Here is a 15553-nt window from a genome sequence, read left to right as displayed (position 1 = left end):
TAAACTGTTGACCTAGACGTTGTTACTGTCTCTGAGGCTCTCTGTTGCAGAGCACAGTTCCCTGAATATGTTAATAGTAAATGCTCAGTAAATGTTGAATTAAATCCATTATCAGCATTGGTTTTACTAATAGCTTTTGTACACTGTTGTGTAAACTTTACAAACTGCTTTCGTGTACAATTGCAAGGAAAAATCTATTGTATGTTTTAAGGTGGGTATTCCTGGTATAACTGATAATACTGATAGTGACCTGTTTAGCTATGGATGCATATTAGGTGGAAATGGAAAACATGCAATATTTTTAGATGCAAATAAACCAGAAAGTTAGGGATCAGGTAAACACACCTGTGGTCACAAGAAGAGGGTGTTGGCTGCCAGACGACTGACCATGAGTCAGCTCCATCCAGGCGAGTCCTAAGAACCTAATCCTGATGCTCTTCAATAACTGCCAGTGAGATTCGTGTGTATTGACTGGTGGCAATGGTTTGTGGGTAGATTAAGAACTGAGGCTTTTCGGCTTCCGTCTCCACTAGCTTTAACCTCAGCCAAAAGGCATGAAAATTAATAGGTGCCTCCTTATATTTTTTCTCTCTCTCCTCCTGATCTTTCTGAACAAGGACCTTTTGAGTTGAATATCGGTCCAATTAAATGCACCTGATTAAAACTGTCAAACCAAAAATGAAGTGAGCTGGAAAAAAAATGCAAGAGTGGTAGATCTCAAATTACTCAGTTTCTCTGCTTGAGAACTGAATTGTAAATGTGTTAGGTAGTGAAATTTTGTTTTGTTTTCCCCAAAGGAGAAATATTTGCCACATGGAAACAAAATATATTCAGCGTGTTTTCATTCTGTAATTGCGCTGCTTCTATTCTTAATTCTTTCTGAGTTTCTGATTTAAAGGGAAAAACACAGAAACAGACTGTTGTGTAAAATTGACAGGAATGAGTGTGAACCTGGCTGTCAGAGACATAGGTTGTCGTAAAATTAGCAATGGAAATAGCTTCCTATTCTAGAGGTTAAAAATAATGCACATAGAAGGGAGTTATTTACATTGGCCATTCAGAGGCTTCCCCTGGAGACTTAGTTAGAAAAACTGTGAAATCCATGGTGGATGCTGGATGCGCAGACAGCATTTCCGGGAGTCTCACAGCTCTGGGAGGGAGAAGGGTGGGGATGAGAGAAGGGGCTGGGGATGGGGGTGAGTTCTCAAATTGTGAAAGAGGGTCAAAAGACAAGCCTCATTTGTTCTAAAGTTTGCGATGTCCAACAAATTAATCCCTTAGATGGAAGGAATGCTATTTGAGCATCCCAGTGACAGAAGCCTTTCTCATCCTGCAGCCTGAAAGGTGCTGGGGGCGGAGGTGGCCCACAGACCTTGCTGAAGGGGAGCTCCCCAAAACTGGACCAAGGAACACCTCTTAGATGAAACGGAATGTGAAAATAAACAGCAGCCCAGCAGAAGGGAAACCAAATTAATTTATGCGTGGGAGAAAATCCTTGTTGCTGCTCTTTTATGAAGTGAAAGCACATTTATTGGAGACTTTCAGGGTTTTTCTCTCACCCTCTGTGGGTCCCAGCTTCTCTTGTGTTCGTTTCTCTGAGTGCATACCCCAGCTTTTACTTGACCTCAGGTGATGACAGAATAGTTTCAGAGGTGTTTCTCCTCGGGTTTCTGGTCGGACTCCTTCGAGGCCATGCACTATGATTATTGCTGGTTTATTACTTAAATAACCACGATTGCAGTAGCAGCATCTTCAGAAAAGTGATTAATGGAATATTATGAATTTAAAAGGGCTTCCCTGGTGGCTCAGTGCTAAAGAATCCACCTGCCAATGCAAGAGATGCAAGTTCCATCCCTGAATCTGGAAGATTCCCACGGAGAAGGAAATAGCAACCCACTCCAGTATGTCAACCCACTCCAGTGTTCTTGCCTAGAGAATCCCAGGGACGGGGGAGCCTGGTGGGCTGCTGTCTATGGGGTCACACAGAATTGGACATGACTGAAGTGACTTAGCAGCAGCAGCAGCCAGTATTCTTGCCTGGGAAATCTCATGGACAGAGAGGCCTGGTGGGCTACAGTCTATGGGATCTCTAAAGAGTTGGACATGGCTCAGCGACTAAACAACAACAACAAAATGAGTTTAAAAATACTCTTTAGGTATTTGAGTTTTCTTGCAGTACAAAAAGAGTGTATGTATCTCAGTGAGTGTATCTGCAAAGCACAGAGCAGTAGATGGTTAAGAAATATCTGGGTATTTTAGAGGACTTATATTGGTCTGTTTAAGAAATGCTTTGTTTGCATGTTCTGGGCTTGTGTTTTGGTGAGGTTGAGGAGGTTGCTTTAAACATAGTTGTCAGCTGTTTGTATCACTCTGAAAGGCTTGGATCTCCTTATCACTGTTTGATGGACTTAGAGCCTGAATTGACAACTTCTTTAGTTTTTGACCCACTCACCGGCTTCAGCACATCTGGAGGGGGTGAATTTTCTTCTCACATCTGGAGTGGGCAGGAAATTAAACTTTGCCTTTGGGGCTTTGCCAGAAGATGTGCCAAATTTTTTAGGCATTTGAATCCATTTTTGAGAACAGCAACAAAGAAGAGGCAGAGAGGGAATGGAAAAATTATAAAAATAACGGGTACTTAGCTCTTATTGGTTTATCTGAAAATAAGAGTGAATGATATCTTTATCAATGAGAATTCACTTGCTGATTTCTCTTTCCAGAGGGTGGAAGGACAGCTGCTCAGATTTTCTAGAAGATGCTACTCAGAGGGCATCTGGCAGGGGCTTTGAAAAGGAGCATTGGGCCAGATGTTAAGTGATTTGGGCTTTGGGTTCCAGTGTTAGCAGTAAGTTAGCTCTGTGTGTGCCTTAGATCCACCGTAACCTTAAGAATATTTAATAGTCTCAGTAAAACGACAAGACTGTACACGGATGTGGTTGTGATTCCTTGTGGTTCTCAAAACCCTGATTTTATGTACCTTGTTAATTGCTCCAGACTGCAAGGAATGACAACCCACTCCAGTATTCTTGCCTGAAGTATCCCATGGCCAAAGGGCCTGGTGGGCCTTTGGACACGACTGAAGTGACTTAGCATGCACACAAGGTTCTACACCAATCTTGACTATGGCGAGCTACTCTAGTTTGACAAAAGCATAATTTACAAAAAGGAACATAAAATCAACCCTGTTGTTGAAATTGATGTTGGCTGCTTGGTGGTTGGTAAAGAGCATCTCTTCGAGAAGCCGTTGGTGAGATGAGTGGTTCTGGGTCCCGCCAGTTTCAGGAAAGATGACAAATGTCGAAATCAGATGGGAAGAAGGAAATGTGGCAAATCACCAGGAGCCAGACTGTTTTTAACAGAGAAAACTCAATTTTGCCTGCTTTTCTCCAGCAAATCCCATTTGATATTTTATATTTTTGTGATAACTTAATAAGGAATCTCAGGAAGGAGTTGCAGAACTGTAACTTAGTGAAAGAGAATTTGTCATTTGTGACATTTCTTCTCTAAAGAGCATGGGAAGATCGATGTATTAGCTTGTAGTTCGGGCATTACTACTTCCAGCTATTTCTATTCAGGAAAGAAACAGCACGATATATGTAGCAAAACTTGGCACAGTGGGGAATTTTGGCTCCGTCCCTAAAGCATCATTGAACTCTCTAGGGACCAGGCATTGTGTGAGGCATATGTGGAATCTGTACATAGTAAGCCACCATCCCTACATTTCAGGAACCCTGTCACTTAATTTTTTAGAAGATAAGTCCATAGTAGACTCAATATTTTAAAAATGGGAATGTTGGGTCTTCATTCAAAATACGTACAGAACCTGCCAGCTTCTCCCCGCGATCGGCCTCCCTGTTCCCACCTTGCACCTGCATTCTCTTTTCCACAGGCAGCCAGAACAGACCTTGGAAAACATAAGTCACGTCATGTCACTGCCCTGCCACTGCCCCTCCAGTGGTTCCCAGTCACTCCAATTGCAAAAGATACAAAAATCATTTGGTAGTTTACAGCATCCTTCTGATAGGCTTGGCCTCCCTCCTTTAAATCTCTCTCTTTCTCGTTATTTCTCTGACTTTCCTTCTGCTCTGACACTCACTGGCTTCCCTGATGGTCCATGCATGTACGAGGCAAGTTCTCACATCAGGGCATTTATATTTATATCAGACCCTCCTCTGCCTGGGCCCCCTCCCTCAGAGATGGCTGCATGACTGACTGCTGATGTCTCTCAAGTCTTTGCCCAGATGTCACCGCCTCAGTGAAGCCTCACCCTAACCGTGACTGTTGAACATGACAACTTATCTCCTACCCATTACCCCCATCCTCTGTGTCCTGCTCTGTATGTTTCTCCATAACACTTACCACTCTCTGGTTTTCTCTAGGATTTACTCATTTATTCATTTTGTTTAACATCTGTTTTCCTCACCAGAATGTAAGCTCTAAGAAGGCAGGATCTTCATTTTGTTCAACATTGTTCAGTCTTGAATGCCTGCCATGTAGCAGGCACTCCCTCCTTAGCTGTTGAATAAATGAGTGAATGAATGAGAAAGAGAAATTAATTCTGACATTGAGTTCTAGGGAGAATAACGAGGAGGAATCCTTTGAGCTGGGGGTTGAAGGATGGGCAGAATTGGACAGTCAGGCCTTCTAGGGGAAGACATCGCAGGTTGAAGGAATATGTTGTGCAAAGGCAGAGAAGTGGCAGAGCCCTCTTGTGCTCCTGGAAAGGCAAAGAGTCCCAGCTGACTGGTGCTGGGGTCCAGTGAGAGCAGTAAGGGTGGACAGATAAACTCATGGATAGAAAATAAGGAAAGGGGACTCTCGGTGCAGCGAGGGAACAAATGACTAATCACTGCCTACGTTGAGAGGGCCGGCAAGTTGAGGATTGGGATCTCAGACAAGCAGTTTGCATTGTCTCTTTAAGAAGTCAGGGAGAGATTGTCCCTTTAAGAAACCAGGAATGTGAATAGTGTTTGGTAGTGAGATCTCATTTTTGTATAGTACTCTACTGTTTTTTCAAAACATGGTTGCATGTTTATTATGATGGAAGCTTCAGAACAACTCTGTGAAATTGGTAGAATATCTAATAAGCAAGTTTTTATTTACATATTTTGATCAGTTTAAAAATAAATGAATTGCATGTTCTATCAAGCCAGCTAAGTGACTGGCCTGAGGTGGAGTTAGAAAGCGAGCAGTTTCCTACCACCTTGGGTCTCATCATCCAGTTTCCCCCTATAAGTCTGGCTGTCATTTTCATTCCCACACGATCTTGAAGATCTCATGCTCACTTTTTACCTGGGCACAAGCTTCTCCCCATTTCCCCCATTCACTGAAAAGCAGTTTCTGCATCCAGTTTCTTCTTTACCAGCTCCGTTTTTCTCATTCCTCCTTTTGCATTTCCCTTGATTTGGAATAATTAGAAAAGGATGAACGTGTGTAGAAGGTGGCTGTGCTTTAAACCGTGGCCCATTCAGCATCCCTTCAAGCTTAGGTCCAGAGGCTCTGACCCAGCCCCTGCCTGCTGGAAGGTTGTGTCTGTCTTTCGTGTGGTTTTTTTTTTTTTTGGGGGGGGGGGGCAGGGCAGAGGTAGCATGTCCACGACTCCATTTTTGCCTGTCTTCAGGCTTGCTTGTTGCTTGCTTTGGGAGTAAACCGGATCTTCTTAATTCCCCCAGATGTTAGTAGGCAGGACGAGGCGGAGGGAGAACTCAGTGAAGGAGAACACTGGTATGGGAACTCTTCGGAGACGCCGTCGGAAGCCTCCTATGGAGAAGTCCAGGAGAACTATAAGCTGTGCCTGGAGGACCGGATCCAAGAGCAGTCCACGTCTCCAGACACCTCCTTGGGAAGCGCGACCCCCAGCAGCCACACGTTGGAGCTGGTGGCACTTGACGGGGAGGTCCTGCGAGACCCACTGCAGTGTCCGGATCACCTCTCCCCCGGCGTGTCTTCTCTGTGTGAGGAGGACCACCCAGGCTCCACCAAGCCCCTGAGCAGCAACTTGAGGCGGCTGCTGGAAGCCGGCTCCCTCAAACTGGATGCCACGGCCACGGCCAACGGCAGGGTGGAATCCCCGGTCAACGCGGGCTCGAATCTCTCCTTTTCCCCACCGTCCCACCATGCCCAGCAGCTCAGCGTGCTGGCCAGGAAGCTGGCCGAGAAGCAGGAACAGAATGACCAATACCCTCCAAGTAACCGTTTCCTATGGAATCAAGGTAAGTGGTTGCCAAACTCAACCACCACCTGCGGCTTGTCCCCGGATTCCGCCATCCTCAAACTGAAAGCTGCAGCCAATGCCGTCCTGCAGGACAAATCGCTGACCAGGACAGAGGAGACCGTGCGATTTGAGTCCTTTTCCTCCCCTTTCAGCTCCCAGTCTGCCAGCTCCACCTTGGCAGCTTTATCCAAGAAAGTCAGCGAGAGAAGCTTGACTCCTGGCCAGGAACACCCGCCCCCGGCCAGCTCTTTCCTTTCCCTGGCTTCCATGACCTCCTCAGCGGCCCTTCTGAAAGAGGTCGCAGCGAGGGCTGCCGGGACCCTTCTGGCTGAGAAATCGTCACTGGTGCCTGAGGACCCTCTACCGCCACCGCCTTCGGAGAAGAAGCAAGAGAAAGTAACCCCGCCTCCTCCGCCACCGCCTCCGCCGCCGCCTCCACCACCGCCGCAGTCCTTGGAATTATTGTTGCTCCCAGTTCCCAAGGGAAGAGTGTCTAAGCCCTCCAACTCAGGTATGGATGCTTTCATTTCCACCAGCCTCTAAGTCTTTTTTTTTTTTCTGCCTGTCAATTGCAGTGTCTAATTCATTGCCTTCTTCCTTCTCATGGGTTCCCCATCCGATCTGAGGCAGGAATAAAAAAGCAGAAGCAACGACAAAATAAGTAAGCAGCCTTAGGGTGGGTCTTTCATGTATGGATGACACAAAGACTTCACCAATAGCTTTATTTTTGAAAGGTAATGAATAATCTTAGAGACATACAGTACTCCTTCCCTTTCATAGAAACGATTTTTTTTTTCGCCTTACCGAGTTCAGGCTAGGTCCACACAAGATATATTTAATGGAGGAAGATCAAAGTATCTTTGTCATGGAGTGCATGGCATCACTGCACAGGGGGGAAAAAAAAAACTCACTGCTTTTGAAATAGTTAACAAGAGAGAGCTTACTGTCTTACAGCTTCCATCACAAATGGACTTTCGTGTCATCAGTGACTATTCTGCCCTAATTTATCACACTATATACTTTTTAAAATATATTTTTTTATTGGAGTATAGTTGCTTTACAATGGTGCATTACTTTCTGCTGTACAGCAAAGTGAATCATCTATACGTATACATATATCCCCCTTTTTTGGATTTTCTTCCCATTTAGGTCATACACAGAGCAATGTGCTTGCCATGCAGTAGGTTCTAATTAGTTATCTATTTTATATCAATAGTGACATATATCAATCCCAATCGCACAATTCATGTGACCCCTTTTGTATACCCTTACCTTAGCATTTTTATTAAAATTTTGGTGGGACATGAGCCTTTACATACTCTGTTCTTATATAATTTCTTATTGTATAAGAACTCTAAAGAATATTGTCATTCAGACGTAATCAAAGCATTTCCTGCAAATTCTTTATTTTATTCCAGTCCAATCAGATTCTGAAGGAATGTGCATGTGGAAAATGTGAATCATGGGTTTTTCTTATGGGGACGGTCTTTTCAAAGGAGAAGTCGCAATCTTCTAGAGCCTTGACGTTCACAGTTATTCATCCGAGGGAGAAACTTAGTCACTTGGGTCCTCACAGTGGAAACATCATTTCTTGTACTGGTTTGTTTTTAAATTATGCCCGTGGTAAAAAACAGGGTCCTGGAGAGGGATGCATGGCGTTTCAGATGTCTCTGGAGGGTATCCTGCCAGACCTGAACAGGAAGCAGGCCACGAGTGCCATCATCACTGCCATTGTGTGCGTCTGGCCAACTTTTGATTATTTGCAGCCACACTGATGAGAGGGGCTCCGAATGGCAAATCATTGACTGAACAATCACAGCTAACATCAGTTTGATGCCTTTATGACAAATTTCCATTTAAATTGCTGAATAAGCTCTATGTACTCATTATAATTGCTTTAAAACTTGTGTAAACACCAGAATAGAACTAGGAAAATGGATATATGGAACTTTTATGACTCTTCAAGTGATCTGGGCCGCTCGCTCCAAGGTTTCTGAAGTGTCAATAAACTCCTACAATTTTATCAATGCTGAGTTTCCCTTCTCCTCACGTCTCACCTGCCATGTGGTGAGATAAAGAGAGAAATGGCTAAAATTAGGGAACAAGGAGACAAACAGAGGGACCAGAGTAATTTTTATAAGGGAATTAATCATTCCTGGTTTATAAAAATTTCATTTATAGGGAGCAGCAGAAAGAGAGGTATGGGCGTCTATGTAAAATGTTACTTTATGTGTATTCTTCATATGGTTCTTAAATAGCTGAATTAAATGGTGTTTCTCCTATAAATTCACCTGGACATTAGTTATTTGGAAAAGCTTATACAAAAGAGTAATAAACTTTAGCTTGCTGATGGCTTGGAAAGAAGGACTTGGTAAGACTGTCTCCTGAAGGCTGACTATAATGGCTTTGTCATTTTAGAGAGTCTTGGCTATAACCAGCAAGTTATGAAGTCTGAGCTTTTCATTCAGGTGACTAGATGCATGTGAGGAGGAGGGGAGGTCTCAAGCTTCCAGGGTGGGCTAGACTATTTTTGCCTGTTTTGTTGTCAGATCTACAACCCAGGGACAAGATGGGCCCCTGTTTTGGTTTAAATGTCCACGGGCTTCCCTGGTGACTCAGACGATAGGGAATCCACCTGCAATGCAGGAGACCCTGGTTCTATCCCTGGGTTGGGAAGAGCCCCCGTAGGAGGGCGTGGCAACCCACTCCAGTATTCTTGCCTGGAGAAGCCCCATGGACAGAGGAGCCTGGTGGGCTACAGTCCGAGGGGTCACAAAGAGTCAGACAGGACTGAGCGACTAAGCGCAGCACACTGCGCAGCACAAACCACGCCCACCGGGCTTCTCAGCAGGATCGAATATGGAGGTCTGTAAGAAATCGATTTTTCTTTTCTCCTTACTGAATTTATTCTGTTGCTGAAACACTTGCTATTTGGATCAATGACCACGTTCCAGTTGAAGCGGAGGGGAAAGAACTTGAAATGGGACCCTGCCACCTCTCTTGCTGATTGGCAGGGACCCCTGTTTTCCATGTGCATCTGTTCACACTCCAAGAGGTAGCTCCATGGACAGTATTGTATTTAAAAAGAAACATTCGTTTTGCAAAACTCAAACAAGAGAAAAGATTGCTGCAAGGAAAAGCACGAGGGCTCTTAAAATGATCCCCTGGGTATCCATGTGGGCGCATCCTAAGTTCAAGTTCTGTTTCTTTTAAATTAAAAAAAAATTTTTTTTTTAATTTAACTACAGTCTGCTTATTAGACTATAGTTGATTTATAGTACTGTTATTTTCCATTGTATAGCTTCATATTCTTTTCCATTATAGGTTCTTACAAGATGTTGAATACAGTTCCTTGTGCTATACAGTAAACCCTTGGTGTTTATTTTATATGTAGTGTTGTTTATCTATAAATCCTGTACTCCTAATTAATCCCTTCCTGCCTTTCTTCTTTGTTAATAGGTTTGTTCTCTATGGCTGTGAATTTGTTTCTGCTTTGTAAATCGGTTGATTGTATCATTTTTTAGATTTCACATAGAAATGACATCATGTGATACTTGTCTTTCTCTGTCTGACTTACTTCACTTAGTATGATAATCTCTAGGTCCATCCATGTTGCCACAAATGGCATTATTTCATGCTTTTTAATGGCTGAGTATTATTCTGTTGTATGTATCTGTATATATCACACTTTTTTTATCCATTCATCTGTTGGTGGATGTTTAGGTTGCTGGACAGGTTCTGTTGCTTATTGCATGAACTGGAAACAGGAGAGGCGGTGCCTCTGTGCACTTGTCACTTAAAGTGAGTGTTATCACTTCCCAGGATCCTAACAGGGTTATGGATTAAGAAGTTGATAGAATATCTGATTTTGTTATTTATCTTTGTACCATGGAGAGATGATTTGGCTGGTGTTACTTAGGTCCCTCACCAGTTTTTGAATCTGAGGAGTGGGAGAGAAGGTGGGTCTTTCCATCCGTTCCCCACCTCCCCTGCTCTCTCCTTCCTCCTTCTCCCCTTCCCCACTTGGCACTGTTGGTTTCAGAGCCACCTGGGGGCTGGATTTGGGTGTGACTCGATTTTACCTAAGAAGTGTTACGGGGATGCAGTCACCCATGCTTCTAAACAGTTCTCATGACTACTTTCATTTTTATGTTTGGAAGAAATCTTAAGTTTGATTCACAATAGGTGGGTGGACTGACTTCTCACAGGGAAAGGGTTTCTGTTGCCCACTGACTTAAACAAGTAATAACCCCCCACACCCGCCCAAAAAAAATCCACAAAAATACACACCATCCTGATTCTAAGCAGGGCTTACATTTTGAAGCTCTTTCTCAAAATGTTGCACAAAGGGCATATAAAGTTGATTCTGGAGTTACAAAGCGAGATGTGCTAGAAAAGCCAGCCTTGTGTTGAGTCATTTAGACACTAGCGTTTCTTTGACCTTCTTTAGGTCAAGGGAAGTCCAAACCATGAAAAAAAAAAAAAAGTGTCTATTAGGTCTGGCCTTATTCTTCTTTTTTGAACAGGATTTGGTTGTTGCCAGGTCATAGTGTATTTAATTCCTTAAAGAGTCCATCACTCGATAGCCTTTCCCCCTGCAAAGAGAGGTGATGCTGGAGTAGGAGGTTTCTTTTATGTGACCCCACGCCCCGGCACATGCGACACTGCTCTTCTGAAAGGGGACACGGTAGAGAGGAGATTATGTCCCTTTGCTCTAAAGATAAATGTCACACATTGACTCAATTCTCTTTGAAGCTACTGTTCTGCTGCAGCTCAGAACAAAATAAATAGTTTTTATTTTAAAGACAAAGTTTCTTGTAGAAAGCTACCAAGATTCCCAGGATGCCAGGCTCCTGGTTAAAAGAAATCACGAGGAGCCTTTCCCAGAGAATGTCTTCCAAAACATCTTATTTTTCTGAACAAAATTTAAATATGCTTAGAAGCAAGCTGGTCTCATACAGCTGGGAGCTAAGATTATTTCCTGGGTCAATAGATAGGGTTTTCTGGCTGCTGTTTTCATTCCTATTTATGAGATGTTATTAACATTATTGCAAAAGCAGAGAAAGTCCAGAAAGACAGGTCACCTCTTCTGATACTCCCCTCAGGTCCATCATTATTAGAGCCGTAATCTGGGGATGATCGCATACAGGGACTTCCTTAGAAAAGGAATCCGCTTTTTAATCAAGATTCAGAACTCTCTGTCGCTCATCTCCATAATATCTCCCTAGTGACTTAAACTTAGATTGTCTCTAGATATCAGGCTTTTCTATAAGTTTTACTAAATATTTACCAGTTGTTAGAATATGCATCAGTTATCTCAATATCTCAATGTCAGTAACAACAGAAGGACCCAGTGACATCTGTGACCAACAAAGTTTTGTGTTTCCCTGAAATAGGATTTGAAAGACTTGCCCAATAAATTCCATGGAAAGATATCAAATCCCTGTATGTTGTTACGAAGGAGGGTGTCTTATCCTACACAGATACGCACTAATAGGTTAGTGGTCCTGGAGTCGAGATGGATGGTGCATGGATTATAGACACCCCGGGCTACCTGTCATCTTAAACTCCTTCGGTGTGTATGGAGAGGTCTGTTTGCAGAAACTATGCACTTGCAAATTATCTTGATTTTCTACAGATTGCCATTTAGGATGTAGCAAGGCAAAGTTTGATTTCAAAGCCTATAAAACAATGAACATTTGTTAAAAAATACCTACATTGAACTACAGTGATTCAGTTAAAACCCTCCATTTTTTTTTTAGCCCAATGAAATTTTTACATATAGGCAGTAGGGCAGAGCACCGACCTCAAGTGAAGAGACTGTCGTCACTACTCTGCGACTCATGCGCAGGGGGACCATCGTAAGCATCCGTCCCAAGTCAGTTGCCTCCTCTGCACACTGAACAGGTTAAGATGTATCTTCAAGGTTCTTCCCTGCTTTAAAATTCCTTACTTTTACTTTCTTTCACTTTATTTGTCTATCCACTCAAAACTTTTTTTTTCCCCCAAGTTTTGAATTACATATGTTGCTTCTTAAAATTCACTCTCAAACTTCCTGCACGATCTCTCTGCCTTGGACAGATCCTGGCCTTTGTAAATAGACGGACATACCTGATTGTACTTTATTAGTGAGGTAGTCACACTGCATGCATTTGGATTATAAGCTGCTTGGGAGTTCATTTTGGAAACAAGTGAGCTATGAGTATGTGAACATCTCTGTGTGATCATCGTGGCTTACCTACTCATTCTTTCAAGATGTGTGTTGGCATAATGTGTGAAAAGCATGTGCTCTTGGATTAACACTACTTTTGCGGGGACTTACTGGCGGATTCCTGTACCTTTTTTTTTTTTCTATTTCCAGTCCTTGTTTCATTTTTTGGGATACTATCTTGACCCAGCCCTTTCTACTGAATTTCATTATGGTCCAACACACAATTACTGAATTGTACTTGGTCCCTGGCCCTGTTTTGGGTGCCTGAGACATGTAGGTAAGGACTTCCAGCTCTGCCCCAGCCCGTTCCTGCCTCCACCCTGCTCTTCTTCTCCCCTTCCATCTTTTCCATCTTCCTCTTTTCCCTGCTGAGCTGAGCTTGACATCAGAACTCTGCATAGGCCGAGCTGGACCTACCTGAACAGCACTGTGGATTCCTACTGAATTTTATTTCCCTTTGGCCCCAGGAATAATCTGTCCTGTTGGATTAGGCCCTGGGCTACGTGTTTATTGTGTGATGTCAGTTGTTCAGATTTAATCCTGCTTTGATGGTAAGTTTTCTGCTTTGGAGGGAAGAGTTCATTGTCACTACTGTCTTTACAATAGCCACTACCGAGAGCCTCCATGACAGGCATTTATACACATGTATTATCTGTTTTATTCCAATAATATTATTGCTTATAAAGAGAACATGTTTTCTCCAAGGGAGCAAGTCCGCAGCTAGCCACAGCACCAGCTCTAGTAGCTCTTGGGGGAATTTAGTTTTGTTTGCAGTGATGCTAACTGGTGGTGTATTGCAGGGAAGCTGTTCATTGAACAGTTGTAAACTCGGTAAAATTATGAACATTTCCATCCTGTTACCTTGAAAACATATTGTGGTTCATTCTGAGGAAGTGGTCATATTTCTTTAGACTCTAAATCTAAGTGAAATTTACAGCTGTCAGTTCCTTGAAAATATTTTGGCATACAAAATAGAGTCCATCCTTACTTCTGTCTTTCTCAAAAGTAGTTAACAACATCATATATGTATGGAAAGCATCTTACCAAAATATAAATTTTTAATAAATAAGAATGCAAATATTACCAGGGGAAATTCCAGTTTTTAAACTCGATCGGTGTTTTCCGGTTACATTGGCTTCTGTCTTCCTTTCCTGCAGTGATCAGTTAAAATTGTCCAGTAGTCACAGTAGTGTAGCTATTGGACCGCTTATCTTGCCGTTAGTTTCTCTTCATTATGACTATTTGAACTTTTCCCCCCAGTCAGTCCAAGGGCACCCTAATTTGTGCACTGTTCATGTATATTTTGATATTAATTAAACCTAAGAAAGCATGGCTCCCAAACAAAATAAATGTATATGAAATATGAATATGCACGGTTTAACGCAGTGAAGTCCGATCCATATGCAATGTAGACTAGCTGATTAGGGCAGGGGTGGAGAGTGTCAGGAAAAATAGGAGGCCTGTTGGTCACATTAGGCAAAGCCAGTTGTCCAGGCCAAGCCATAGGTGTTCCTTTTGTGAGGAAATGCCTTTTGATTGCCTTCCTGTGATGTGCCATGAAATCTCAGGTCAGGGTATGACATCTCAGCTTTTCTCTGCTCTCCCAGACAATTGTGTAAAAGGCAGTTTAGGGTTTAGACCATGGGAAGTACTTTCTGAAGATGGGGATTAGTGGCAGCCTGTTTGTGTATCTCTTTCTTATTACTTTGATATCCTTAATGACCCCAAATAGACATCATTATCATTTTCCCCCCTTTGGCTTATGACAATAATATCACCTAGGGGCCTGATTCAGTCTTTTTATATATATACAGTTTTATTAATTTATTTAATTTTTGGCCGTGCTGCATTTTTATTGCCATGTGGGCTTCTCTCTAGTTGTGGAGAGCTGGGGCTACTTTCTAGCTGCAGGGTGCAGCCTTCTCATTGCAGCGGCTTCTCTTGTTGCAGAACACGGGCATGCCGGCTTCAGTACTTAAGGCTCGTGGGCTCAGAAGTTGCAGCTCCGGGGCCCTAGAGCACAGGATCAATAGTTGTGACGCACAGGCTTAGTTGCTCTGTGGCATGTGGGATCTTCCTGGATCAGGGATTGAACCTGTGTCTCCTGTATTGGCAGGCGGCTTCTCTACCGCTGAGCCACCAGGGAAGCCCCTGATTCAGTCTTCCCTCTCAAATCTGTTATTCAACATGCCGTCTTTGTGATCCAGATGTCAGAGTGGAGGGAATGATGGTGAAGGATAGACAATGAGAGGCTGAATCAGGGATAGGAGCCCAGGCCAGCAGAGGCGATCAGTAAGATGGGAGGAGAGCTTGAGTGGTTTAAGAAAAAGCATGTTGATAAGCCTCTACAAAGTGTGCTTTTCCTAGAGTAAAAGGAAATCCTCAGTCTCCACCCTTGTCCCCTGATCAGAAAAGGGAGTTCTGTGATGGGACCCATCACAAGTAGAATTTCCAGACTTGAGGTATATGTTTTCAGATAGAGAATTCTTTTTCAGGGTCCTTCGTTGTGCTAACCAATATTGCTTACACCTATAAGCAATGTAAAAACAGCATCTTTGGAATGCCCTGGCTTTATTCCAGAACTCTTCTGATTCCATCCATTTTAAGTGGTTCTTTGCATGTGGAGATTCAGTTGACTCCATGAATAAATAATAAGATTATTTAAAAGTTTACACTTGGGAATATTTCCTTTTAAAATTATAAAAGTCATGTATATTTAAAAAAAATTCAAATAGTACAGAGGAATATACAATGAAAACAAGTTTCCCACCACGATCCCTTCCTTTTAATCCAGTCATTTAAAATGAACTGCTTAATGGTTTCCTATGTACATTTCTAGATAATTCTCATACAGATAAAAAGATTATCATTTTTTGTTTCATTTATTCATCTCATTCTTCCTATTTCTCTTTTTTCTTTTTTGCCCAAGTATTTAAAAGCAAATCCCAGACCTCATATTCATTTGCTTGCAAGTATTTACATATACATAAGGACTTTAAGGGGCTTCCTTGGTGGTTCAGAGGGTAAAGAATCCACATGCAGTGTGGGAGACCTGGGTTTGATCACTGGGTTGGAAAGATCCCCTGGAGGAGGGCATGGCAACCCACTCTAGTAGTCTTGCCTGGAGA

At 42.8% G+C, this 15553-nt stretch overlaps 1 protein-coding gene across 7 annotated transcripts in view; it reads left to right on the top strand.

Moving 5' to 3' along the window:
* The window catches only part of ZNF827 (zinc finger protein 827), a 192280-nt gene that overhangs the window by 31855 nt on the left and 144872 nt on the right, over positions 1 to 15553 (top strand). For 6 of the 7 annotated variants that reach the window (XM_025268127.3, XM_006065714.4, XM_025268129.3 and 3 more), the window contains exon 2: positions 5673 to 6725. In XM_025268127.3, coding sequence (XP_025123912.2) covers positions 5673 to 6725 — 1053 coding nt within the window. Of the gene's footprint in view, positions 1 to 5672; positions 6726 to 15553 lie in introns of those variants that run through there. The other variant, XM_044930474.2, reaches the window with a different exon arrangement.

The sequence above is a fragment of the Bubalus bubalis genome, chromosome 17 (assembly GCF_019923935.1).
Source record: "Bubalus bubalis isolate 160015118507 breed Murrah chromosome 17, NDDB_SH_1, whole genome shotgun sequence".
Taxonomy (NCBI): Eukaryota; Metazoa; Chordata; class Mammalia; order Artiodactyla; family Bovidae; genus Bubalus; species Bubalus bubalis.
Note: the sequence above shows the minus strand (reverse complement) of the source record. Positions and strands in the feature narration are given on the sequence as shown.